The sequence below is a fragment of the Nestor notabilis genome, unplaced genomic scaffold, assembly GCF_000696875.1.
Source record: "Nestor notabilis isolate BGI_N333 unplaced genomic scaffold, ASM69687v1 scaffold23365, whole genome shotgun sequence".
Lineage (NCBI taxonomy): Eukaryota > Metazoa > Chordata > Aves > Psittaciformes > Psittacidae > Nestor > Nestor notabilis.
In genome coordinates this window covers 52,134-78,690 of record NW_009930941.1, presented here as the reverse complement: position 1 = coordinate 78,690, position 26,557 = coordinate 52,134, and the positions used below count along the sequence as shown (strand labels likewise).

Below are 26,557 nucleotides of genomic sequence, written 5' to 3'. Positions count from 1 at the left end.
AATCTGGCAGAAGGATGACTTCAACAGCGGTGCCTTCTTTAATGTGCTGTCTAATTAGTCATGAGACCTAGTTTTCTTTCTGGCAAGCAGTAAATAAGCTTGGGTTTATTTCTGGATTACAGGATAGGAGCTGAAACAACCTTTAGAAAAATGGATTTGGTAAACCTTCTTTTGAAAACACCCTTATGTTCTGAGAACAACCACCTAGTGGACTTCAAGGCATGTCAGGCAGGGATCCAGTGCAAAAGAAGAATATTGGTAACACAGTAATTATGTGATGATCAAGAATTGTGTTATTCACACAAAGAACTGGACCAGCTGCATAAGCTTCATTCTGGCATCCTCAAATCCTCATGTTCACCTTTGATAACAGTTATGTTTGTGTGTAATAACATCTTGAAATAAAAGACAGAAGCTGAGGGCGAGTGGGATGGGCAGGTGTGTGCTGAGTATGGGACAGACAAAGGTGGCTGGTGAGGGTCAGCTGTACTGGCAGAGCAGCAACCCCTGCCACAGAGGCTGTGTATATCCTGATTTTGACCTTTCTGAAGATAATGTGCTCAATCAGTGCTGTCTCCTCTAGGGCCCGTTTTAGCATTACTTGTTTGCTGTTTGTGCTAAGACCTGTTTTGTTGTTGTGTTTTCTTCACAAGTACAGAAATAACAAGCGCTTCTCTATTTCTCTGCAGCTTTTACGAGAGTTGAAGCACCCTAACGTGATTGCATTGCAGAAGGTTTTCCTTTCTCACAGTGACAGAAAGGTTTGGCTGCTGTTTGATTACGCTGAACATGATCTGTGGGTAAGTAGAGATTTCCCTGAGTGTTTGAGCTAGTGTAATGTAAGTTTTTTCAGTGACATGTATATGACATACCTTTTGTATAGCACAGAGATACAGAAATTTCTTTCTCAGTAATTAAAGGTCTAACTGACATCCTGTTATTTGTACGTTTTAAACACCTGCAAAAGGCTATGTAGAATTTCTTAAAGTCAAATTGTATTTTGAAGCTAAAAGAATTTTCCTACAAGCTCTAATTGCAGTTAAAGAAAACATTCCTAAATTGAGACCTTCTAAAATAGAGTTTGGAAATGTATTTAGTATTTTCTATTTTTCTGCAGTTTCACACATACTTATGCGCACACACACGAAGAAAACAAAGAGAGAGACTGCTTTACTGAGTCCTCTCACTGAGATATAGTGGAAACGACCAACATTCAATTATCTAAATCTAAACAGTAAATTTATGACAGTATGAGTGGAAAGAAAATCAGAAAAAAGAGTAAGCCCTGCTAATTTGGCCTACTAATGGAGTATCACTATGTGGAAGAGGAGTAGAGACTTAGGTGTCCATTTTTAAGTTTCTAGCAAAATATGGTTTGATGTAATCTGTTGTAGAGGTGGACATCATTGACATTGTGAGTTGAACTCAGGTATAAATATTCAAGCTCCACACTTACTGATAAGGTATGAGTTGCTTGGACCTGGATTTGTGCTTAAACCCGAAAGAAATCAGGCACTTACTAAGAACAATCTATATGCTTATAATTCCTTTGAAAATACTGTCAAGGAGAGGAAGTGGCAATATTAATTCCAATATTATTTTTTAAGGCTTCAGTAATATAAAAGTTGCTTTTACTAATGTTAGTGACAAATTGGTCAGGTTTTTTTGTACTTAGCTCTCAAGAGCTGATTAATACGTGCTTGTAAATGACACAAAATTGTAACTGGGAAGGAAAATAAATTTAGACCGTATAAAAAGGTACTTCTGGCTCAGAACAATTAAAGTCATAGTATTTCATTGCCCTTCATATGCTTTGAAAATATATCATTTGATTTCTCAAAAGTAGTAGCTTTGTATTTTAGAAGTTTTCCTCATCAAAATTTAGTGTACACTGAGAGTTTGTGTATTTCCCATAACTGGTGACAGTGATGATGAATAAGAATGCAGCAGCTAAAACCCTGTATGAGCAGAATTTATTTGTGCATCAAATGAGTTTACACATTTTATAGAACAATCACAACAAACGCATTGAACTGCTGCATTGAATGGCATGTTTGAAACACCTTTCTTCCTAACCTTTTCCATTTGAATTTATTTTGGACGTGTGTTTTTTACAGTGTGTGATGATCTTTCACATGATTAACAGCTTTAGATAAAGAATCACTGCAGTCTAATGTTCTTACCACTTCTCACATCTGGCTCACATTTTTGGTCATAATCACAGTGAAGTTAATTCTTTTCTATTGTTTGAGACTGAAATGTTTGTTACGCTAGTTATTTGATGTGAACTGGTCTCCCACTTCTTAACGCTCTTTTATTTTTTTTTTCTTTGGGACATGCTACACAAATCATTTCTCCTTTCCTGTATAATTGCCCATGTTTCCTTGCTTCTTAAGCCTTTGCCAGGAGTTCTTTTTCCTCCCTTGCATAAAGTTGGCCACGTTCAAGGCATTCTTGGTTCTGGCTTAAACTTGGTCTTCATTTCCTTTACTGTCAGCACTTCCCAAGCATCGCTCTTAATTCCCCTTTTGTCTCTTTTGCTCACTCCCAACTTTGTGTCTTTTTCCACGCTGCCTCCTACACATGGAACAGCCTCCCAATTAACGTACGTAAAGATCCTTCACTATCCTCCTTCAAAAAACTCCTCAAAATCCACTTAATTTCGTAACACATTTCAGTAATAACAACCACTTGTCATTCTGTCTGTGTTGTGTTGTGTTTTGCATTTCCTGTGCTTTACAGCTTGTACCCTTTCAGCTCTTTGGGGTAGAAATTGTAGTAGGGGATTGGCACATTTTGTTATTGTTTAGTACTATGTGCTCCCCCAGCATTACATAAAACCAAAAATAAGTCTATTCTTTGTGGGTATCAGTTTAGAAGGAATTAAGTTTTGGAATGGTAGATGTGCTGTCACTAGAGAGATGTAGATTTCCAGAGACCAACAGTTTCAAATGTAGGTAGCTTAGAGTTACTTAACAAAGTCTGCAAGTATGGGAATCATCCTTCTTTTCAAAGCTGCCCAGCTTTAGTAACTCCTATTGGCTTCAATGAGAAGAGTAAATGCTTATCACTTACAAACATAAGATTAATTAAAATTATTACATTTTTCAGCTTCTGTACTGGAAATATTTGGCAAGAGATGAATAAACTATATTAGATGCTATCTTATTCAGTTCATGTTGTAATACTGCAAAAAAAAGGTCCCATTCTAATGAGGAAATGTGATGGTGCCAGTTAAGCTTATTAAAAAGTTCTTTTATGGTGAGCAAGAATTTTTTATTTATTTATTTTTTAACTTTGCATTTAATTCTCAAGGATTAGACTGCTCAAATCTGAATTTAGAGTATAGGTAGCTACGTACTTTATAGTTTGGTGTAACTTGTGTTTAATACCATTACCAAGGGATGAAGAAAGCTATGCTAATTTGAACTCCTAGTGACAGATATTGGTGAAGATTTATTACGTTGTCCTTCCCTCAAAGATATTCAATGTTTAATAACTAAGCCCATGAAAGTCTTTTCCTTCATCACCTCTCAAGTTACATTATGTAAAACAATGCAAAGCCGTTCATGAGATTACAATAAAGAATAGAGGAATTCTTTTGACCAGTTGATTTGTAACTCTTGTTTGCTTTCATTACCAAAATTCTTAGTGTAATCCACAAATGATTTCCTTATGATTTTTCTTGGCTATTAGTCTCTGTCAACTGGTAAAGTTCTTAGGCTGTTGGATGTGCCACATATGTTCATTTATAGTGTATTGTCTACACTGTCATCACTGCTTATATATGCTCCTGCTATGAAGTGAATGCAAGATTTCTTAGCTTATACCTCAATGTATAAGGAGCATCGGATGCAAGGTTAAAAATGCGTATGCCCACAGATGCCACTGAACATCTCACACGTGATAGGCCACATCCTTTCTTAATTCTTGATAATGTGCTTCAGTCTCACACCTTTATATTCCAATCATCTGAAACTTTCAGCTTCAGATTTTCATAGCCACAGAACCATCTCCTGTTCCCTCCCTTGTGGGGAATGTGCCTTTTTTAGTACCTACTTGTAAGGTCTTGGATGCTTTTAATTCAAATTGTATTGAAGTTTTCTGCCTCGATTAATTTATGTTGAAAAATAGAAAATTACAAAAAAAAATGTAATTCAGTTAGCACATAGCTGAATTCATTACATGCATGAATTTTTGCTGTTTTACAACTAGGGGATAACTTCATTCCTGTTTAACTTTCATGTATGTTCTTATTTTACCTTAGTCTTGAGTTGTATACTACTGTCCAGAACTTCCTATGTAAAGCTTATACACTTTAATTATTCAGATTTATATAAAATACACTAAATGCATGAGAACTAGTTAATTGGATTTTAAGAAAGGTTTGATACAGATGAGATCTGCTCTGGAGGTCAGCTGTTCATTGTCAGTGTAGTTACTTTTAGCCATTGGGTGGGTTATAATACTAGAGCTTTTCTTCCACTCCCAGCTACTCTCCTGTACTTCCACAGCATCAGATTTTTCATATTGGAAATACTTTCTGAAGCACACGTTTTTGTTTCTTGTAATGCAGATAAGCACACATTCAGTATCTTCAACTCCATTGTCTCTATATTTTTGATTTTTAATTGTAAGCAACATTTTTGTAACTCTCTTTTTATATATTCTGAATTGATAGGGTATCTACTTTTTTAGCTATGGTACAGATTTAATTCTCAGACTCATTTAACATCCTTTTTTCTGGAAATCTCTGTTGTAACTGAAATCAGAAGCTTCTGAATTACTACTTTTTTATTATTTTTTTTAAATTTCATTCTGAAAAACAGTGATACTTTTATCACAGTAAAATGTGTTGAATGTGTTTTATAGCCATAAAAACTATTGTTGGTTCTTAACAAGTGAGTAAATAAATTAACTATGATTTGATAATATTGTATGTGATGATACATTCACTATCCAACACCAGTTAACCATTCTATGGGTTGGGGATTTTTTTTAGGTATGGTTGAATGTTTCTTTCTTATTGTTAGATTCCAGTGAACTCCTAACAACTAACTGCTTTGCAGCAAATACCACTGAGAAACACGGAGTAAAATTCAGCTTGAAATTCCTGTTGATAGTGGTAAAAATATATGAACAGACTGGCTTTATATTATGTGAAATACTTGTTACTTGTATATTCTGCTTTTTAAAAATGTAGGATAGAGATTATTGCATAGCCATGTGTATCTAAAAGTAATAATCAAATAATGTAAAAGAGAAAATATTCTTCCTACACATGGATTTCCTAACCACTACCTTGACTATCTCAATATGCACATAAATATACTTAATTTCAGCTAACAACATTCTGTTCTTACATGCTAAATGAAATTGTGTGGGTGTTGCATACTAATTTGTGCAATAAACCTGCACATTTTTAAATCATGTGAATGTTTTCTAATAGATCTGATTTTTAAAGTATTCCTCAAGTGTGGTGCAACCAGTTATAATTCTTCCACTAAGCTTCAGTTTAGATCTTAACCATGAGGATAATTCAGATGCTAATTGGTCATGAGTAGTTTTTACATACATAGAAATACTTAGCGTAGCAGTGTTAATTTTTTTTCTTTTAATTTTCTATATATGTATATGTTTTTGTTTTAATTCAGTCCTGCTCCACTAGGTGATTCTTTGTTGAGCCTGCTCTATTGTGTGCGTATTTAGCAATTTAGGATTTTGCTATCTGGCAGAAGAATGTAAGGTTTGTTGGCACAGACAGGAGTGTGCTAGCATAGGTTTTGATTGCTTTAAAGTTACAATTTTTATCATCAGCCACTTTACAGAAAATCTTTACAGCATGATTTATCCCTTCCAAATATAATGGATGAGAGTTTTTTTGACACTAAAGTGATGGTTGGATTTCTTGCAGAGAGCAGTGACATTCCTTGCTGATAGCTGTCTGTTCTGAGAATGCGCTTGTCACTCACAAAACTTGCTTTTTCTGCCAGAGTTGTAGGGATTTGAGGGTATTTTTTGTGGGTTCATTCTTTGTACCACAAAGCATGAGAATTGGAGGAAACAACAGGTAGGAACAGACCTCAAAGACAGAGGCAAGGGTGCAAAAGGATGAAGTGTGTGAAGAATTAGTGTGAAAAGTGGTGTGAATACTGAGTGTTGCAGAAAGGATAGCTGAATTCTTATGGGTTTTATTATCATTGTATAGACTTACTTTGACATATTTAGGTCTTGAAGATGTAGAAGACCTGGAAAGACCCCAGCAAAAACTAGGAAAATGATACTGAATCTGTTTATATCTGCTCCATGTTTCAAAGCTTAGGTATTTGAAGCAAGTTGGTGTTAGCAAAATTTAGTGTAGTAAAGCTCCTTTCAGTGCTTCTTAAATTGTTCACTTATTGTCACTTGGAATTGGATTTTTTGTTCAGCACTTTGGTTAATGACATTCTAAAGGTGAAACTTGATGATGGCCATGTGCTGGCACTGTTTAGAATGTGTGGAGGTACGTTTTTTCCTTGCCTTTCTTTTAAAGGGCTGTGTTGGTGGTTGTAGTGCTTTCAAAATTGGAAACCTACATGGTTGTTGTAGATAGACTTTTACCCACTTTTGTTTTGATTTTATTAAATTCTACTTGTGATATACCCTTGACCCTTTTTTTTGTGTGTGTGTGTCTGAAATGAGTCCTAAGTGTAGCCATATGAAGCTGTGATTTATTTTTGAAACAGCAAACAAGTGTTGCTCAGGTTAGTTGGATCTCTCTTTGCTGCTGTTTTTTGAAAACTGTGCGAACAATGCATGGTTAATTTTTATAGCCCCTTTAGATTTTGTTTTATTCTCCCATAGCCATTTAAGTGCTGTACATTTAACACTCAACAGTATTAGTTACCTTTTTTTGGGGTATTGATTGCTGAGGAGAGAAGATGGAAATCGTTTTATGTTTAAAATGAGACTTGAAGCCATATAATCTGTATCTTCCTCTTGACCTTGGCACAGATTTAATGTGCATCCAAGCCTCCATCTCTTTAACATTAAAATGTAATTTTACTTTGTACTGGGTGCATTGACATAAGGTTGGGTTAGGGATTGGATAGAAGGAAAGGTTTTTGCTTAAGTGTGGGAGCAAACAGACAGCTTATTTCAGCAGGGAGAGGCATCTGTTGACCTGATTACATTTCAGTTTGATGGAGATGCATGGAAGTTTGAAACAAGCATTGCCTTGAACAGTAGAACTCAAGTAGTCAGGTTTTCTAGGGGGTTGTACCTTGAGGTCTATGGATCATCTTATGTCTCTTGAGGTGGGAGCTCACACTGTAACTGCATTTAGTCAGACATGCGTAAAATCTCTCCTTTAGCTGGCTTCTTACTTCCATAAAGATTTTCCAGGTCTGACTTGTTTGTTTTAGCCTCTGTCATACTGAAGAGCAATTCTCAGAATCAGGAATGGTATGACATAAACAAAGAGTATGTTTGCATCAGCGTGGCTTCCTTGAAGCAGGCTCAAATTAGGATCTTTTGAATGCTTATTTAACTGCTTGTTAAATACTAGGGGTTTTCATGAAACTGAGTTTGCTGTATATTGTTATGCATTGTGTATGGTGGAGTATTTAGAAAATGTACATAGTTCTTCCATCAGCTGATTTTCACATCAGTACACTAGGTAACATAGAAGGCAAATGAACTACTAGATTGAATATTGTTTCATGAGTTACCACTGCATTTTCTTTCCAAATGCTTACCTCTTAATTTCTTTATCTGTTAAATGTTTATATGGTCTTGCCTTTGCAAAAGCTGAAATGGTCTTACTGAAATAAGCCAGTTCATCCATTTTTCCTCTCAATTTTTTTTTATTTTTTGAAGTTGGAAATTGGGAATAAGCAGTTAGGAAACAAAACCAGTAGTCCCAGATACTGGAAACAGCAAATTATAGCATGCCTCTGGAAGCTTCATTACTTTTCTAGAATGATAATAAATTCTGTTCTGTATTCTTTAATGTTCTTTGAAGTATTAATTTAGAGAATAGACTTAAGGCCACTGCCACAAAGTTAATGTCTTGTTTAAATTTAAAACAAATTATGAAAAAGCAATAGAAGTATTTTTACATTATATTTATTTTCAAAAGTGAATACTTAATTGGATCACAACGTTTTTGGAACCCAGTCAGGGGCAGCATGTTTTTAAGATTTAGGAATACGAAAATACAGATGCACAGAAGGGAAAAGCAACACGGCTACTTTTGCTGAATAGATTTGAATATTGCTTGGAATTTCATTTGCCTCATATGACATGTGTTTTTTCATTTTGAAGCTTTTTAGATATATGAGAAGGAAAGCTTGCATCTGCAGTGTTCTAATGAACCAATTTAAATTAAATTATGACTGGATAATGTTGTGGGTGGTTTCTGTTCTGTGGCATGCGAATGGTATAGTGCGCACAGACAGTTAAGCCTTTCTTAAACTTTTGCGGAAAGTGTCTGGGTATTTTCCAGCTTTTGTGGCCAGGTGATCTATCAGAATATAGAAATTAAGTTACCATTAGAGAACAACAGTGAAAAAAGAAGTGGAGAATGCTGAAGCTGTTTCATCCTCTGTCTCTTGTCTTCTTGCTACAAACATGCCTCTCTGACTTGACTGAATTGTCCAAGTCCTTATGCTGTGTTCTTAGTGGTTATCTGTTAGGGATAAGATTCAGCAAAGAACTTGAGCATACCTAAAGTTGCAGTGTCCAACCTCACCTCCTGTTTCCTGGAGAGAGAAGCAGGATGTCATTCTACCTGTCAGGTTTCAAATCTGTGCTCCTAACTCACAGGGCAGTCTTGATGCTCTGCTTCACAGGTTTATTGAATGAGAGAAAGGAGGAGTGTGGTTTTGAAGCCTGGTGGTTAGGGCAGTCATCTGGGGAATGGGAAACAGGTTACAATTCCTATAATTCCTGTAAATTATTCATACCTTTATTATGTCTAAGATTATGGCCTTATGTGCTGTACTTGAGGCTGTACTTTGTGACTATTCAGGAAGTGAAGCTAATAGAGAGTGCCTCATCACTTGCATAGTGCAGTTCCGTATAAAGAACATACTAGTTTGTGCTGGTACCTGCCTCCATTTCTATGCCTGGGGTTTTGGATTTACAGTATTAAATATTTTGACTCAGAAAGAGCACATCGCCCTACGCCCCCCCGAAGTCAGCAGAATTGCTTAAGAAATTACTTTAGCATAGTTGTACTGGCGTGGCATCCTTGGCCATTGGATCTTACTCTACTCTTCTGAGGAATATTTTCCCACAAGACTGATGGGGTCATATAGATATATTTCTGAAAATATACAGAAATAAGAAAAAGCTTGGGCTTGCTGCCTCCAATAGAAAAGATGCTGTTAAGCAATTGCACCTATTTGCCCTTCAGTTTCTTGGATGGACACTGCCATTAAAATTACTGATCAGCATTGGTTATGTATGTTGGTTTTTCTTTATGTGGGTAGTTCCCTACAAGAAATTGGATGAACTGTTTTTTTTACAAAACCCTAGAGGGTAGGAGTTGGTCACAACCACTGTGGATTCATTGGCATGGCATGGGGCAAATACAGCTTTTCAGTTCTCTGTACTATTTGGCCTTGCAGTATGTTTTTAGTTTAATTTTTGTTCATTTCTCTAATCAAATTCTGATGGGGTGAAGTTTGTGATTTGACGAATATACACTTCTGTAGAGTAAGTTGGCAACAATAATTTTTATTTGCTTTTATAGGAAATTGAATTTTATCTAATAGTGATACTGCTTACTTAAAACTATCAGTTTTAATTCACTTCTGCAATTCAGTAACTCTTTCAAGAAAGGAGCTTGCTTTCTTAGCCTTTTTGACTGGGACAAGCAAGCGTCAAAGCAAGATGATTTAAAAATTTGTTTAAGTGGTATTTCAGAGGCAAATAAGAGCAAGCTCTGTCATCTTCTGGAACGTGTGCCAGCTTTGGTCAGTATGGTGGGAAGCCTCAGCTATCAAGTCTGGTTGGGTAATTTAGCTTAACATTGTGCTGATTTAGTTACACTGGCTCTGGTTTAGAGGTCACTTGCATACCTAAAGCTCAGTGTAAGGGCAGATTATCTGCCTCAAAAGTTCACTTAGGTGTTCCTGTGGAACAAGAGTAAGAAAGGGGATGCTGCTGTTATGAGTTGCCACAGGAAAAAACCTTTCCTTCCTCTACCCTTGTGTAAGCATTGCTTTGCCAGTCTCGTGGATGGCCCTGGCATGCTAGTAGCTGCTTGATTGATAGTGTCTTTTTTCTGAACAGATTTCTTGCATTGCTTTAAACATCTGCTCAGTTCTTTAGTTTCTCATGGGACAAAATGTTTGGCGGGGTTTTCAGTCTGTTGGAAGGAACCAGGAGCCACATGGGAGGGCAGGGGCAGGGGCAGAAATCAGAGGGCATCGGCCTGGTACTGCCATACTTTCTTCCTTCAAAGGTACCAAAGGGGCTGTAGTAGGGCCAGAGGCAGAGCATTTGTCCTCAATGCATCCACAATTAGTTGTGTCCCATTCTGTCCTATGAGACCCTTTTTCAGTTTAATTTTCTGTATGCCTTCATTATAAGGAATAACGTTTTGTGTGGATACTAGTCAGTTTTAAAAAGGGTATAAAAGTCCCTTTTAGTGATTACATGTATGTTGAAAAAGGGCTGGGTTTATGGGTCTTTGTGTTCTGACCTTTGCCCATTGGTTCTCCTGTATTTTTTCATACTATGTATTAATAAAGATACTCATTTGGAAGTTTATGGTATCATTACTGATTTATAAATCATATTGTAATTACATGTGGAGGTCATTACCTGGTGAGCATTGTGCAGTACTGGAAGGCAGGGACTGCTAGTTGAAGTTTTGACACAATCTTGTGATATGATAAGAAAAAACTTTTCTAAGGAAATGATCCTTTGAGGTTTCCCATTGTAGTTTTCAGAATGATTGCATAATTAAAGGATCTGGTACTAAGAGCTTGTTTTGTTTACTGATGCTTATTTGTATATTAAAAACTGATAATCGTGTAGATTTCTTTTTTTATATACTTTTTTTAATAGTCTTCTATCACTCTTGTCCATGTAGTGTGGAAGGCTCAGGGGGAATATTGCTGTTGATAAGGGAGTGATCAGGCTGTTGTTCTGATGTGTTTTGCTTTTTTTTTATTTTATTTTTAATTTCTCTTTAAACAGTATTGTCTACACCTTTGCCTAAGTACAGTTAGACAGCGGCTAGAGAACTGGTGACAGCCAGAGGTAGCATTTACCATGAGGAAACATTAACCCATTACCACTTGCATTGGGAACAGTAGTGACAGACTTGGCGGGTGATGGTGGTGGAGGGAGCAGAGGTCTGCTGAAAGCACAGCCATTGGCTACCTCTTTAACCTGGGGAGGGGGATGATATTGAACTAGACAAATGCTATTTAAAGAACTGGGTAATTAGTAGTCTTGTCACTCTGCAGATTAGCACTTTGAATTGCTTTCAGTAAAAATGCAAACTGCCTTTATTATTTCTGTCTTTCAAAAAGCACATAATTGAAAACTATTTTGTTATCTGAGATGCTTCTTTGAATTGCCTTCAAAAAGGAGATTTTTTTTTTTTTTTTTTCTCTATCAGAATGAATGGATTTAGTAGTTTGCTGAACAGCAGTATGTTGAGATTGGGTTTGTGCCTTGCATAGCTCCACCTTGTCTGAGGTTTGAAAAGGTAGAATGGCCTCATCCCGCTTTATTTCTTGTACAGAGTAGCAAAACCAAACCTAACTCATCATCTCCACATTGATCTTTGTTGTAAATAATACAATGAATATTAATTAGGTTATGAATATTTCATGATATCTCAGTAATCTTTTAATGTTCTTGGTTTTTTGGTTTGTTTTTTTTTTTTTTTCCCCCCATTCTTCAACTGACTAATGCTGAGTTCCTTTTCTGCATTCCCTGTTTTCAAGTGGTATTTGTCCTCTAATGGGCTGACTTACTTCTATAATCCAAAAGCCACTAGCTGGTTATTATCAACAAAGTATACACCCAAAACTTGGAAGCAAGAATGTAACCATTTTTTGATGTTTGAACATGATCTCGCCCTACTGTGGTGTGGGGTTTTTGGAGTTGTGTCACATTGTGTGCCTCCCGCCCCCAGTTTATTTACATATTTATTTACTCTCTCTCTTTACTGGGTTTCTGATTTTGGGGAGGAAACACTAAAGTAGTTGCAAGTACAGTGTCCTGGTGCTTTTGGAGAGGAGGAGGGAAGGTGTGAAGGCATAGAGTGTGGTCCTCTTTCTGGCAGATACTGCTGGTTTGGAAGTTTCTGCTCTAGCTGCTGAGGATAAGAGGATCCTAAATGGGGAGGAGGTAGGGAGGCGATTGTCTAAGACCCTTTACTGGAGGTAAGTAGCCAGTCTTTAGATATTAACAAAAGCTTGACAGCTGGTTTTTTTTTTTTTTTTTTAAAGCAACTCAGAGAGTAAAAACACTTCAAGAAAATTGTGAGCACATCACTATTACTTTCAATTGCAAAGTTTTACAAACTTTGTATTTCATTCCATTATTTAGTGTTAATAGTTCATAAAAAAAACCCCCCAAAAAACCCTTATCTGACATGCTTCATGTTTCTACTTGTTTTATTTCTAGCATATTATCAAGTTTCACCGTGCCTCAAAAGCAAATAAAAAGCCCATGCAGTTGCCAAGATCTATGGTTAAATCCCTACTCTACCAGATCCTCGATGGAATCCATTACCTCCATGCAAACTGGGTGCTTCACAGAGATCTGGTAAGTGTCACATGTATTAGCTGGTTAAGAAAGTTTCACGTGCGTATCGTTGGGTAGGAGAAGAAAAGTCCCTATTAGTAATCTTGCATATCGATCCATGCAGCTCTTCCTGTTATTGTCGCAGGAGACCAATGGAGACTTTAAACATGAAAACAAACTATGTTTTTGCATTGTTTTTATCTGAGTCATCTGAGCTCAGACAATGATGCTAGATCCGGTAAAAGGTTCGCAGATACCAATATCCGAAAACAGTACATGAGTCAGCTGATATATGTTGGTTGAACATTCTTATAAGTTTGTGCATGACTTTGAAAAAGGCATTTAAGAAAGAAAGTGATTGATACCCTTGTACATTGTTTGGCTTACGTGCAAGTTACCATAAAAGCTAGTGAAAAAGTAGTTTTTTCATGGAGTATTTCTTTTCCATGTGGTATTTTTTCTGACCGTGGGAAGAGAACTGTGAAAGGGTTGTCATCTTGAAATTTCGCATGACCTGAAGTGGCTCTGAAGATTGACTGCAGATTACAGGGGCAGCTGGTTGCCTTGTCTTAGTTACCCTTTTCCCCTTAAAAGTTTCCCACCACTCCTCATGCTTAAGTGAAGTGCCTACCAAGGGTTGCAAAAAGACTACTCCAATATGGGTGTAGCGTTTGCTGCCACTTGCATTGTAACTAGAATCTGTGGCATGAGACAAACAACATGAAGGTTAATGTGCCAGAACTGTTCTAATAGCTATGCTATTGTAACAGCAGTAGTAGCTATGGTAGAAAGTGTAGTGTAATCTGTGTATAATGCCACTGCTTTTATTTGGTTATTTTTCCATAGTTGATTTAGTACATCAAAATAGGGATGTATGTCCAGAAACTTCTAATCACTGATAAAGTTTGATGAAACATAGATTGTTCTTGGGTCTTTAATAGCAAATAGGGGCTTGGATTAGTTTTTGAATATAGAGCAAATGCTTGCTTGAAAGATACGAAAAAACTAAGGCAGGCCTGAAGTCACAGACATCTTCTGAAATAAATTTTATTTCATTTTTGTCATAATACCTAATAACAGTGGCCAGCAGTGGTGTTTCAGGTTTTGGTATGCATCATTTTATGTTATTCTATGTTATGTTACGTTATGTTATGTTATGTTATTTTACCTTTAGTATTAATTGACAGTTTTTCTGTTAAATTCCAGATATTAGTATACTTGGTGGGAGGGGGAGGTCACCTTTGGAATAGTAACTGTGAGCAAAAGCAGGAAGCAGGTACAACCCTGATTCTCATGCTACAATTACTACTTTTCTTAGGAGACAGCTGTTGCTTTGGCAGAGTTCTGAGACGTAATTAGATACAGCTTGAGAAGGAACACCTGAAAAATCTATATTCAGCTATGTTTAGGGGAAGTGTATGTGTTTGTGAAACTATGAAGTATATATACACTCAGGTGCCATACACGAACTTGGTATCTTGATAGGAAGTACAAGATGTTATCTCAGATAATAATAATGAGTACCCTTGAGAATTTTCTTGCGGCATTGCTATTTCCAGCACCAGGTGTTTTGTGTGCCTAGTGCTGCTACTTTATAGGTTTTATCTGGTGTTGATGAGTTGCAGCAATGCTGGTGCCTAGTATGTCTGTTTTTTTTTCTTGGAACTTCAGGAGGTGATAGCTGCTGTTATAAAAAGATGACTATTTTTCATGTCTCTGGAATGATGATGCTTGATGATGTTGACATAAAGGAGAAGGGAGAAAATTTTGAAGTCTTAAGGTGTTCTTGGTGTGCAGATAACTTTAAGATAATGAATTCTGGGGTACCTCAGTGAGAGAAAGGAAACAATTTTAAAAACTGCTTTGGTACACTGGTGATTTAAAGGTGATTTCAGAATCTTTGCCATTTTAAAATTATTGTGGATTTCTGAAGCATTTGGGTATTTCAAATAGTTATTTTGTACATTGAACACAGTAAGGAAAACCTGATACTGTTCTGGCTGTGTCCTGTCTGCTCTTGAAATTAAAAGTTAATGTAATCATTTAGTAACCAACTTAAATTCTCAGTTAATAAAAAATTTTATATATCCCTAATTTTTATTCATACACTCAGACCTGTGATTTTTGCTTCTAAGAGCGGTACCTCAGGCATGATTTCACTGGGATCAGTTTCTTACATAATACATACATACCAACTGTTCAGTGTCTTCTTAAGTTGGGGAGCAGTTTGTCTGGTGTTTTTCTCTCAGCTGTTTTAATTTACATCTGCTGAAAAAATGTTTTTCTATTTTATGTAAACCAAATTTTGCATCAAGACACCTTGTACTTTGCTGGTTTAATATAACTCTGTTCTTACTATTTTTAGCATGTGTTTGGATGTAGACCAAAGATGGCAACATCCATAAAAGTCACGTTATGCTTATTTCATTGCTTAAAAAAAATAAAGAAAAGATTCTCCAAGAATATTTATCATAATATTAGTCAAGTTCTCCTGAGCCATGGAAATGACCTTCAGAATCTATTTAACAGATGTTGCAATGAAAAAACCAGAAACCTGGGAGGTAAGGTCATTGCGAGAGTACTTGCTTGGAGGTGTTTGAAGAACATTATTTAGATCTTAATTTGTTACTGTCGTAGAGTTTTTAAAGAAGCTAGAATACCGAATGTGCTTTTCAAAAACCCCTGGCTCTCAGAATACAAAATGTTTTTTCGAAACCCCTTGTTCTCAATGGATTTGTATTTTTAGATACCTTAAAAGTGTTACTTAACTTATTTTTAAGATCAGCAGTAGCCAGCAAGAGCATGACAGAGTAATAAAACTGATGAACAATGTGAACTTGCAGTCTTGCAATACTATGTTCTGTCCTTTGGTTGAGCTAATGGATAGTTTCTACCACAAGGAGACAGTCTTGTTCCCCTCTTCAACGCTACTAGGCATTGACATCCGTTCTAATGGCCTGGCAGGTGACACACGTGACTCACGGTGAGCTCATTCAGGGAGTTGAACCTGCAGAAAATACTCACTTTTCTCCTGCAGAGCTCAATTTCTGCAAGATTAACTCCCCGAGGGATCTCACTAGGAGCTTATGGCTTATTTGTGCAGGAGTTGGCACAGAAGGAGTGTGAGGCTGGAGGAAGTGCCAGTAAGCTCAACAGGTCATTCTAGCATCATCTGCCATTGCATCAGATTATTTCATTGTTAAAATGCACCTTTTTTTATTCTTAGATAAAATGCAAATGTTCTTAGACAATTAAATTCAGTTGTGGTTCTAAATCACTGTAATTTTTATGTTTACCTTTAATCTCTTCTGATGTGAGACTTATGTCAGCTTAAGCTTTCCTAACACAAGTCCAAATTTAGGAAAGTGTCCAAACTGAGGCAAATTATAACACCAAATGCACTCTTACTTACACTTCTAGAAATCTGAAAATAATTTAGTGTAGTGTATCTTTCAGCTTCTTGTAATACCAGGGTTATTTCTGGCTTTCTTACCCTGAAGGTAGCTAAAAGGTGCAAAGTGACTGTTTAGGTATATTTTTTTGGCCAAGATGTAATTCTGACAGTAAAAAAAATATTTAGTAGTAACTTTCTTTACGGCAAGATTCAAACCATTCAAAACAGAATATGGGACAGGAGCATTAGAGTTTTGATTTCTTTGAATAGCATTGTGGCAGTTTATACACCTTGGAGTTGGTGTAAGTCTGTAAAAATCCATTTGCTTGTTCTCCTATCAAGCCATTTGGAGTGCAGTTTTGTTGTTGAACTGCACGTTGTTGGGCAATGATAATTTGCCTTTTCAACACAGCAGCATTCCTGAAAACCACATGTGGGAGGAGGGAGGCTTTGCTGGCTCTGCTAGCTGCTGGGGCATTTCATTATGAACAACACATTAATATAGATAGACATTAGAGAAATAACTTTTTAGTACTAAGCTTTTGATTTTTAAAGTCTTCTGTATACAGCGTGTCCACTTGAAGATCCAAAATTGTGCTCTGTACCTTGAGTCAGTAGCAAGCTAGAAGATGCAGCACATGGAGTATAGTATTTCAGGGTATTATGATACCTTTATCCCCTCCTCCCCAAATGTGAATTATTTAGATTCTACAGGAACATTCAGCAAAAGCCTTACTTTGCAGCGACATCTAAAAATGGAGATCTTCCATAGAGTGTTCACAGTGTGTGCTCATGTTAGCAACAGAAAGGATTCTGGCACTTTTTCTTGTGCTAATAACCCTTCTGTAGTTTATGTTAGTTGCTTAAGGACAAAAGCAGGCAGAGACCATTTCCTTTAGAACTTGATAAAAGCAATTTCTATATGTAATAGGATGTGTTTTCCTGGAGGGAAATATTATCTATGAGATGTTTTAAGTGCACAGAAACCATATTTAGGAATTCATTTAAGATTCCACTTATATCCTTGAGCATTTCTTTATAATATTGCTTAATGTTATTAAAACTACTGGTTGAAAAATAAACGTTGGAAGGCGAACTCACCAGAGAAATGCAGTTTTACCCCCCTTCCTCATAGGATTGTGCTAAATGGTTGCTTTCAGCATTCTGAAATCAGAAACTTACTCATTGCAGTAGTCATATAAACTACCTGTGTAAAATGAGCCAAGTTCCTAAATTTTAAATACTCGTTGACTAAGAATTTCCCAACTTTCTCTTGTATTGGCCTTTTACAGCTTTAGAATGTTTAAGTTGACTGTGCGTTGTTTTTTTTTTACAAATAAAACAGATTAACTTACAGCAGAAGTCTTTTAGATGGTGCAACAGTTATATAAGTGAAAATATGCAATGTTTGACACACCTTTGAACTCAAAAGAAGGCACAGTTAACATGTCCTGATGGAACAAAAGATGTCCATGAGTCTTAAATTGCGGAGATTTTTTTTAAATACCCTTTTCACTCTAATAATTGATTTGTATTATTCTGTTTAGAAAGAGATTTAGGTGTCTAAAGTATAAGTGTGACATGGGGTAGATTATAGCTGATGTGGTTCTCTGGGCAGGCTTGGATGCATAACTTGCTGTTGATGCAGGAGGAGGTCATACTGCCTCTACTTCTCCTTGTTCCACCATATTCCTCCTCCAAGCTGGGGATTGGCAAGATTTGTGAAGAAGAGGTTGACCTGTATGCAAGTTCATTCCCTGATCTGGTTTGGCACACAATTGCGTAAATGTTTAGGTAAGGTGGATATATGGGCAAGATGGATGTATGTGTGAGAGCCCAGTGGTCAAGGATGGGACATAGGAGAAGGATAGATTTCAATTTTCAGTGGCATTATCCTATTCTGCTGTCAGTGTTAAACGTATGATTTGTAATCCTTTCCCTTAACCATTTTGGTACCTGTAAATTTGTTGGTGCCTAGTTTTTTGGCCAGAAAGAATAAAATGAACACCTGAAATTTCTCAACGTAAGAAATCTAAGATTTGGTGGTTTGAGTTGTGTTTTTTGAAGAATCTATTTACAGTTATTTGAAAATAATAGGCTTTGCCATTGGTTTCCCATCTCTAGCTTTTTTATTACTATCCATATGTCTCTTAAAGCAGGTGAAGATCATGTATGTGTTCTGTAGTTTGCTTCACTGTTGCCTGTATTAGCAGAAGCTATTTTCATTGTGTGCTTAAGCTAATCAGTTTGTGTTTCTTTCTGGAGTGGATTATGGAGTGTTCATGCACTTCTGCCACCTGCAGAATTTATGGAGTGCTAATCTGGGCATTTTTTGTGGGAGGACATAGCACACAGCTGAGGTTTGATATCATTTTGACTCTGCCTGTCTGCTTATATAGCAAATGTCAATAGACAGCATTTGGGATGATCAGATGTGAGCTCCTAGATTCAGGCTTCTTAACAGGTCCCCTAAATATCCAGCCACTGCAGTAACAGGAAACCCAGTATCTTTCCAAGGGTAAGTCTTATAGCAGACCCAAGAGACCCTGTTGTAGTGACTGGTGCAGGCTCCAGCTGGCCAAGGTTTTTTTCCCTGGTACTCCAGCTCAGTATCTCTTCTGGAGTGGTGTGTAGTGGCCAATGCAATAGTTGTTCTCTCTCAGGGTTGTCTGTAGACTGTGGATTTTCTTCTGTCAGAAGTAAAGCAGAAAGAGAAGGGCCAAACTGAAAGGGCCAGGCATACTTTCTGTGGGAACTGGCAACTTCTGTCTTCCTCAGAGGCGCAGCAAATTCAGAAATGATTAAACTAACTAGTGTTTCATCTTCTAACTGAAAATCTGTGATTTAAAAAAAAAATTATTAATTTATTCAGAATATTTTAAGTAATCTGTCATGATGTTTGTATAGAATAATAACATTTTAGTAAATTTTCAGTAATTCAGTTGTATTCAATAAAGCTCCAACAGTTTTCAGATTTTTAGTTGACTGGCTGGCTTCCAGTTTAGGGATTAATTTAAAACCCAGTCATTTTCTCGTAAGAATCCTCCTTTATCCAGTATGTAAATCTTCAGTCTCTTTCCACGGACCTGTACCTGGACTCTGCTCTGGGACTTTGCTGCCACATTGCACAACTCACTTTAAACTGTTTTTGCCCCTGTTTCCCAATCAGTTAGCTATTTATGAGGCTAGTTTATAGTTTACGACTTTATGTGCTGTGAAATCTTTGAGTGAAAGCCGTATAATATCTGTGGTTTGTGTAGTTAACTTGTTTTTGTGTTTGAAACTCTTCTTCTAATGAGCTGGAAGCATTAACAAAGACTAAGAATTAAAATATTTTGCATGTTGTATGAAGGCACCAGAATAATTGTTAATTGGATACTTTTTACTTCTGCTTTCATGTCAAAACCTTTGAGAAATGGAAAAAGTCTCTCTGTACTTATTACTAATTTACAGTATTTAACTACTCTCTCCTCTTCCTCTCTGTGCTTTTGCAAGAAGCTTTTCCAGGCCAATAAGTAATTAGAAAAGTTACCTAAAAAGCAGCAGAATTGAAATGTTTTTTAAATGTTGCACCTGCATTTTGCTAAGCAAGCACACTGTGGGTTTGAAAGATAAAATGAAAAATGATGGGTGTGGGGAAACTCCTGGTTTTCTGAAAAAGGATTTTTATGTGCTGATATCAAAGGTAAATTTAGACATAGGTTCATGCATCTCTCCCTTGACAAGCAGCTGCTGGGTAGGAATGCAGAACTGTTGGGTCCTGCCTTGTGCCAGTTATTTTGCACTGGCTTGAAGAGCTGCTTATCCCTGTTGCGCTTATATGGGTGCACATATGCCTCCTATAAATAAATAACAAGTCAACCTGTCTGCCAGTTTCTTCAGATTTCTTAACAACACTGTAATTATGGTGCCCTTCATTCTGTGTCATCGTGTGTGTGTGTTGTGTGCATTAGAAGGGTACACGCATGTTTATGGACATGCACTCCCAACTCTTTTCTAGCTGTATGTGGGTTTGGGCCTTTTAATCCTTTCTTATTCCATCTGCACAATGTCTTTTGGGTGAAGGGGACTTTCCAGTGTCAAAGACCCTTAGGAATGATCATACTCACTTTTCAGATTTACCAAAAGAAAGGAAATGCAAGTTAAACGTACATATTTTGAAAGATTAGGCACCATGATGAATTTATTAGCTGAAAGGTTATCATATTTTTCCTCTTTTATATCTGGTTAGAGAGACTCCCTTATAATGAGTAGTGCAGGCTCCAGCCTGCTGTTTTCCCCAGTGCTCCAGCTCCACATCTCTTCTGGAGTGGTGCATAGTGGCCAATGCAATAGTTGTTCTTTCTCAGGGGTGTCTGGAGACTCTTAGAGAGAGGGTACACTTTTTTATTTACTGCCGAGGAACAACAGCATGTGGGTGCTTTCTATATGGATACATGCTTCTAGATAGATAAATGAACCAGAAATGTTACATACTGAATAGCAAACTGAGTTTTGTCAGCATACCCTTTTTTCTTTTTCTGTTTAAACATTAAGCATATATTGAGGGGCACCTACTCAAAATTTCTCATTACTCGGAACTTTACTTTTCTCCTTCAGTTGTAAAAACTAATTCATGTGATTTAGAAAGATGTATGAAGACATATACAGAGTATTACCTCTTCTGGGTACATGGAAACAGCAATTTTTCTGAGACTGACTAATGCATACCTTTTGGTTTGTGGCAAGAGTATTAAGAAGATGTTTGTAGATTAATTTTACTAATAAAAATAATTACAGTTGAAGAAAAAATGTTTTACCTCAGGATCTGAAACAAGCTTATGAACAAGCTTATGCCCATAAAACCCTGACTGTATATAAATTCAGGTGAGTCAGAAGAAATGAAGGGACTGATTTAATGTTCTTTCGGCTGTGTTTTGCTGCTAAAGTCAACAGATGACATATGGCTCCTGTGAGCTTCATATCTCTCTTCCTGAGGTGGAGAAAGGGTGATAAGGAAGCAAAAGTATTGAAGTAATACTAGAATTTGTTGGGGTTTTCTTTGCTTGGGTTCCTGCCACCCCACCCCAATACAGAAAATACAGAAGGAAAATGTCATCTTTTCTAATAGCCCCAATTCAGATACTATCTGCTATATGAAGGTTTCTAGTAAATACATGATGTATTTAGCTTATTGGTGGAGCTGACCATTTGGAGAGAGCAAAAACTGGGTTTTGCACTTTAATTGAAAAACTGCAAGGTTCAGGAGAAGCTTTTAAAAGTTTTTCTTTCGTAAAAGACTTTATGTTGGAGAAAGTACTCTTGGGATGATGGGATTGGCTAGAAGATTGGCAGTGACCATCAGATTATTTCTGTTTGGGCTCATTGCTCCTTCTGAATAAGGCAACAAGGGTTGGCATCACATTGTTGACGTGTTTATGTTATGGTAATAGAAATTGCCATAATAAATAGAAGCTTAAAAGTAGTATGTTAAAATCAATGAAGACAGCTAATGCAACAACATATGATCAAGAAAAAATGAAAACACTGCATTTGTTCTTCATGTTCCTTGCCATCTTGCACTTTCTGTTGTGCATTTCTTCATTTGCCAGCATGCTGTAGTTATTACTGCTCTGCTAAGACGTTGCAATAACATTGCAGATTGTCTTGTATTTGAATTAAGCATCTTCAGTAAGTGATCCAGTAAGCTGCATTGACTAGCAAAGGATGTTAGTTTACTCCTCAGTTCTGATATGTGTGAACCTTGTCAAAGGAACTGGCTCTGCTGCAGAAAATGACTGATCAGCTGGTATTTCACTGATGGCTTATCTCAGGGTCTCTGTCTTCTCTAACCTCCATCCTTTTTCTACTTTCTGGCTAATGTTTCAGAAATTATTGGGCTCACTGTAGCTGTGATACCAAATACCACAGTTATATCAGTTAAAGAAAATGAAGGAAATCCTTCATGCAGTCTGTGAAGTGGTCCTCTAGGGAACTGGGCATTAGGTCTTCAAATTTATCTTTATTGATGGTTATGGTAGTCTTTTAGTTGTGTTTTCCTGATTTTTTCATAAAAACAGCTTGGAAATAAATTTTCAAGGCATTTTAATAAATACAGGAACAAACCTTCTGCACATCTAGAAAAATGGTTAAAAGTATTTACAATTTCCTTTCACCTCTTAACAGTGAAGCTGCAAACACTTCCAGACAAGAAGGGCTTGTCATAGTGCAAGTAGTCAGTATTAAATGCATGCAGTTCGCTGTATACGAAACCCCTGTACTGACAGGATTTCTTTAACTGTTGTTTCTCGTCTCTGTTGTTCTCCTGCCCTCTGGAAGCTAAAGCCCATGTGAATACATGACAGGTGTTTTGACAGACACCCATTCCACTTTGTTCAGCACCTCAGTGGTATTAGAGCACAGCTCGCTATTACCTTCTGTTTTCCTTTCAGTGGCGTGTAGAAGCACTTCCCCAGCAGTTCAGTAACCTTCCTGTGCTGCTTTGTAAAGTACTAAAAAGCAGTGTGGAAATTCTTTTATTCTATTTAAGTAAGCTGATGGCATCTGAAAAAAGGTTTTTATATTGGGATTATGGATTTGCATTCTCAAACAACCCCTCCATCCCACCTTCAAGCTAGTCCCCCCCTGTGATGCTTTGGTTCCTTTTGCTATAATAAAGTTCTAATATAAATTTTGTTCCGGTTTGTATCACTTCTGTATTTTTTATGTTGAAGAAGGAGGGAGGGGACGGGGGACATGGACCAACACCATCAAAAACCCAAACACCTCTCCCTTCCTCCCTCCCTTTCCCCTTAAAATAGTAATGAAAATGAAGTCAGTGGTACTAGAAGTTTCTGCTTGCTCATTCTGCTAGCTTAAATATTGAGCCCAAGTAGTCCAGCAGACAATATTTTGCATTCCTGAAATTCCCCTTGGAATGGGGGATTTTCAGCTGCTCAAGCCATTTTGTCTTACGCTGTAAATTCTGCCAAAGAGTGGGTTTTTCACAAGTGTCTTCTGTTCTATGTTTTTCTTTAATCCATGGAACATGCTTGTACATTTTTACTTTGATTTGCCTTTCATATAGCTACTTTTGATCTAACAGTTGTGGATGATGATTGTTAGAATTATGAACTAAGTGCAAACACCAGTAGGTTACATTTTAATGAGCTGATACTGACTTCTAATGCTATCAAAATTATTTTTGTGGCTGTTGAACTGTGAGTATGATTAGCTCTTTGCCAGCTCATCTGAAATCAAGTCTCTTGAATGGGATGTTAACTTTGGTTTTGCTTCTTGAAATCCAGGATGTGAATTCCAGTCTCAGCCCTAAAATGGACTGCTTGTCAAGTAAATATTCATTCGGATTCTTGAGAGTTAAACCTGAAAGAATTGCAGACCTATCTATGTATTGGGTGATGTGTGTGCTTGAAATTCTGGTTATCTGGATAGTTTAATAATTTTGCAGTAGCTTCATACTAATTTTACTGTCAGCAAATGCATATGCTGTGGCTGGTTGACTGCCGTTGTCTGCTAGGATGCAGGATTTACTTGGAAGCTTATTTCTCCATGTGTGTCTCCTTGCTTTGGTGGGGAGCTGCTGTTCTTTGGTGCAAGCTTCTGTAGAGGGATGGGAAGGGCTTGCAGTAGCAGTGAACATTTTAGGGGACCTAAAAGTCATCTTTTCTGTGTGACATAAAAACACCTGAGTGTATATTGCAAGTGGAGTGTTAAGTTTGGGGGGAAAAAAAAAAGTTAAACAAATTGAGCTGGTTTTAATTTATCATGTTTTCAAGCTGTTTCTCCTCCTGCAGTGTGGATGTTTTGATGCTTATTGTATTCTTATCTATAGGGTTATATATCCCTTTATGATCTGTAGTTTACTGAAGTGCTGATCCTGCAGTTCTGCTCACTTATGACTTTTCTTTTTGCTTCACTGGAAAAATCCTTGATGCTAATCTCTCTCTTTGGGATGGCGTACATGGGAACAATCTGCAAAGTCTGCATTAACTGTTGAAATAGATTAACTAAGTTATGTTCAACTTTTTTGTGGCTGTTCTGAGTGGTTTGAAAACTGAGTTATGCGCTGGAGGTGGTGCTGGGTACGACACAGTCAGTGATGCGCATGTGTTCCTCCACTGCAGCTGTGTCAGCCCGTGGTCCCAGTGCTAACTTTTGCCCTTGACAAAGGAATGCTTATGCCTACTGAGGTGCTACAGTGGACTGGAGGGCCACAGCAGAGGGGCATGTTCACTGCAACAGTCTGCTGTCTGAGTGATTATCTCCAGCAGAGAGACATTGTGGACTGCTAGAGGCAGTAACGTTTGAAACTGTACAGCTGTTTTTTTTGGTGTACACGACTTGGAACCCTTCTTCAATATTTAGGTAGTTTTAATTTAATTTAGTAGAAAAACTTAAACTAAAGTGGAGGGTATGGCTACATGAACAAGTTACAGCAAGGCAGTGTAGGGTGTGGGTTTACTCTGCATTAGTTGCTTTGTAGTAACTGCTCACCTGCATGTTTTTATCCTGCAGAAAATGTGTAGTTCTTTGGTATCTTGCTCCTTAATAAGAGCAAGATAAAATTACATAATGTACCATCATTAAAACTGGACAGCTACTGCCTTAATTTCCAAATGCCTTACATTGTTTCTGAGGATGATTTCATGAAAATGCTGGTAACCAAAATGTCAATATAATAATGACTCTATGTTTGTATTTTGTGTTTCTTTTTTGAACTGGTGCCCATATGTTGAGCTTGTAGAACAATTCAACCTTTTGGGTATGGTCCTCCTACAGCGCATATCTAGTTTAGTCTTTAGTATGCAAGCAGTGCTTCAGTCTTAGAAAAACTTGTGTTCAGAATTCAGAGGTGGGGTGTGTGAGTATCCCTTTTCATCTTATTAATATTAGATTTCAAGTTGTCAAATGAGTTCATAGCTTTTGGATTTTTAATAGTAGGGTCATTACAGCCATTAAATCTATTAAAGCTATTATTGCCTCTAATAAAGCTTCCCTAGGCTTTCATCCTGGTCCTAAGTTTGTAATGTGACTATTTTCAGAATGGATATTGCAACTATAGAGAAGAATTTCAGCTGATGGGCATAGCATATACAAAACATGGGACAGACTACCAGGGTGTGGAAAGTGCTCTGGTGGTATGTTCTGAAAGCTAGGGATTTTTTGTTGCACAGTAGGCTTTTCAAAAGTCAGAATCTGGCTTTGAGTGCCTAGCCTATATATGCAGTTTGGAAAAAAAAACCCTAAAAATTCCCACAGGGAGCTTTATTTGCATTTTAAGCACTTGATGTTTTGTGAGAATGTCCAAGGATTCATTGGCAGCATCAACACTGAGGTAAATCATAAACCTTGAGCACTAAAAACATAGATGTTTTTCCTGGTAAACTGGGGCCAATTTGCTGTAGCAAAGACAATCATGTCTTTCTTTGAAAAGTGTACTGTGTGTTTGGAGTTGTTTAATGTAAAAAAAAAAAAAATAAAATAAAAGGTCGAACAAAAAACCAAAAAAAACCCCAAAAATTAGGACAGCTTGACCTGCCACACGTTAACGTGCTCATGGTTTTGGCATGAATCACAGAACGTTTCTCATGAGTTTGGCGGTATCTCACAGCCACTGCATGTCTACGCAGGTTGTTTTTAATTTTTTGAAAGGGCATAATTGTTGAATGGAAAAATATTATAATTAGTTCTGAACTATTTCAGATTTTGTTTTCAGCACGTAGAGCCTTCTTCACAACTCTTCTGTTTTCTTTCTTGACGCAAATCTTTCATTTGCTTCCAGCTTCCTGCTCCTCTGCCCACGTTCCTGTATCTGTTGATCTGCTTTTTCCCACCTCTAACATTACTCATATAACCTTGACTCAGCTTTGACTTTCCTGAAATACTCCTCTTTCTTCATCTTCACAACCTTAATTACTGCTCCTCCTTTTGGTCTTTGCAACTTCAAGCCCTGCAGTGGCTGGTACAGGTACAATGTATCATACCTTGACCAACACGGGGGAAAGCTCACGCATTCCAGGTGGAGTGACGCTCCTTTATTTTAGGTTCTCATTAAAAGTACCAATCTCATCTAAAAACTTCATAGACTTATTAAAACTGAAGGTTCTCTAGATGCTGAAATTGGTAATGGTCTCTACTGTGGTGAATCTGCCTCAGAAAAGATGTTGAGACCAGCTTTTCTAAGGCTTTTACTTCCCAAAACAGCTTATATGTATCAGATCTTCCTTGCCTATGCCTTCTAGCTTTTAACTTCATTAGCAGCTTTAAGAATGAATAGTGTGATCATGTATTTTTAAGCTGCTACAGTCCGTAGTTCTGACATGCCTTAGTCTGTATCTAATTCTTGTGAAGCATTTGGAGATTATCCTTTACAAAATAAAAAAGGTTTTTGTCTATTTTGTCTTTGGCAGG

The 26,557-nt window shown here is 37.1% G+C and overlaps 1 protein-coding gene across 1 annotated transcript in view; it reads left to right on the top strand.

Moving 5' to 3' along the window:
* Positions 1-689: 689 nt before the first annotated feature.
* CDK19 (cyclin-dependent kinase 19) overlaps positions 690-26,557 on the top strand; it is a gene marked incomplete at its 5' end in the record, with an annotated part of 72,085 nt that continues 46,217 nt past the window's right edge. Inside the window, 2 exons of the mRNA XM_010015658.1 lie at positions 690-800; positions 12,634-12,774. Of these exons, the coding sequence (XP_010013960.1) occupies positions 690-800; positions 12,634-12,774 (252 nt within the window). The remainder of the gene's footprint in view (positions 801-12,633; positions 12,775-26,557) is intronic.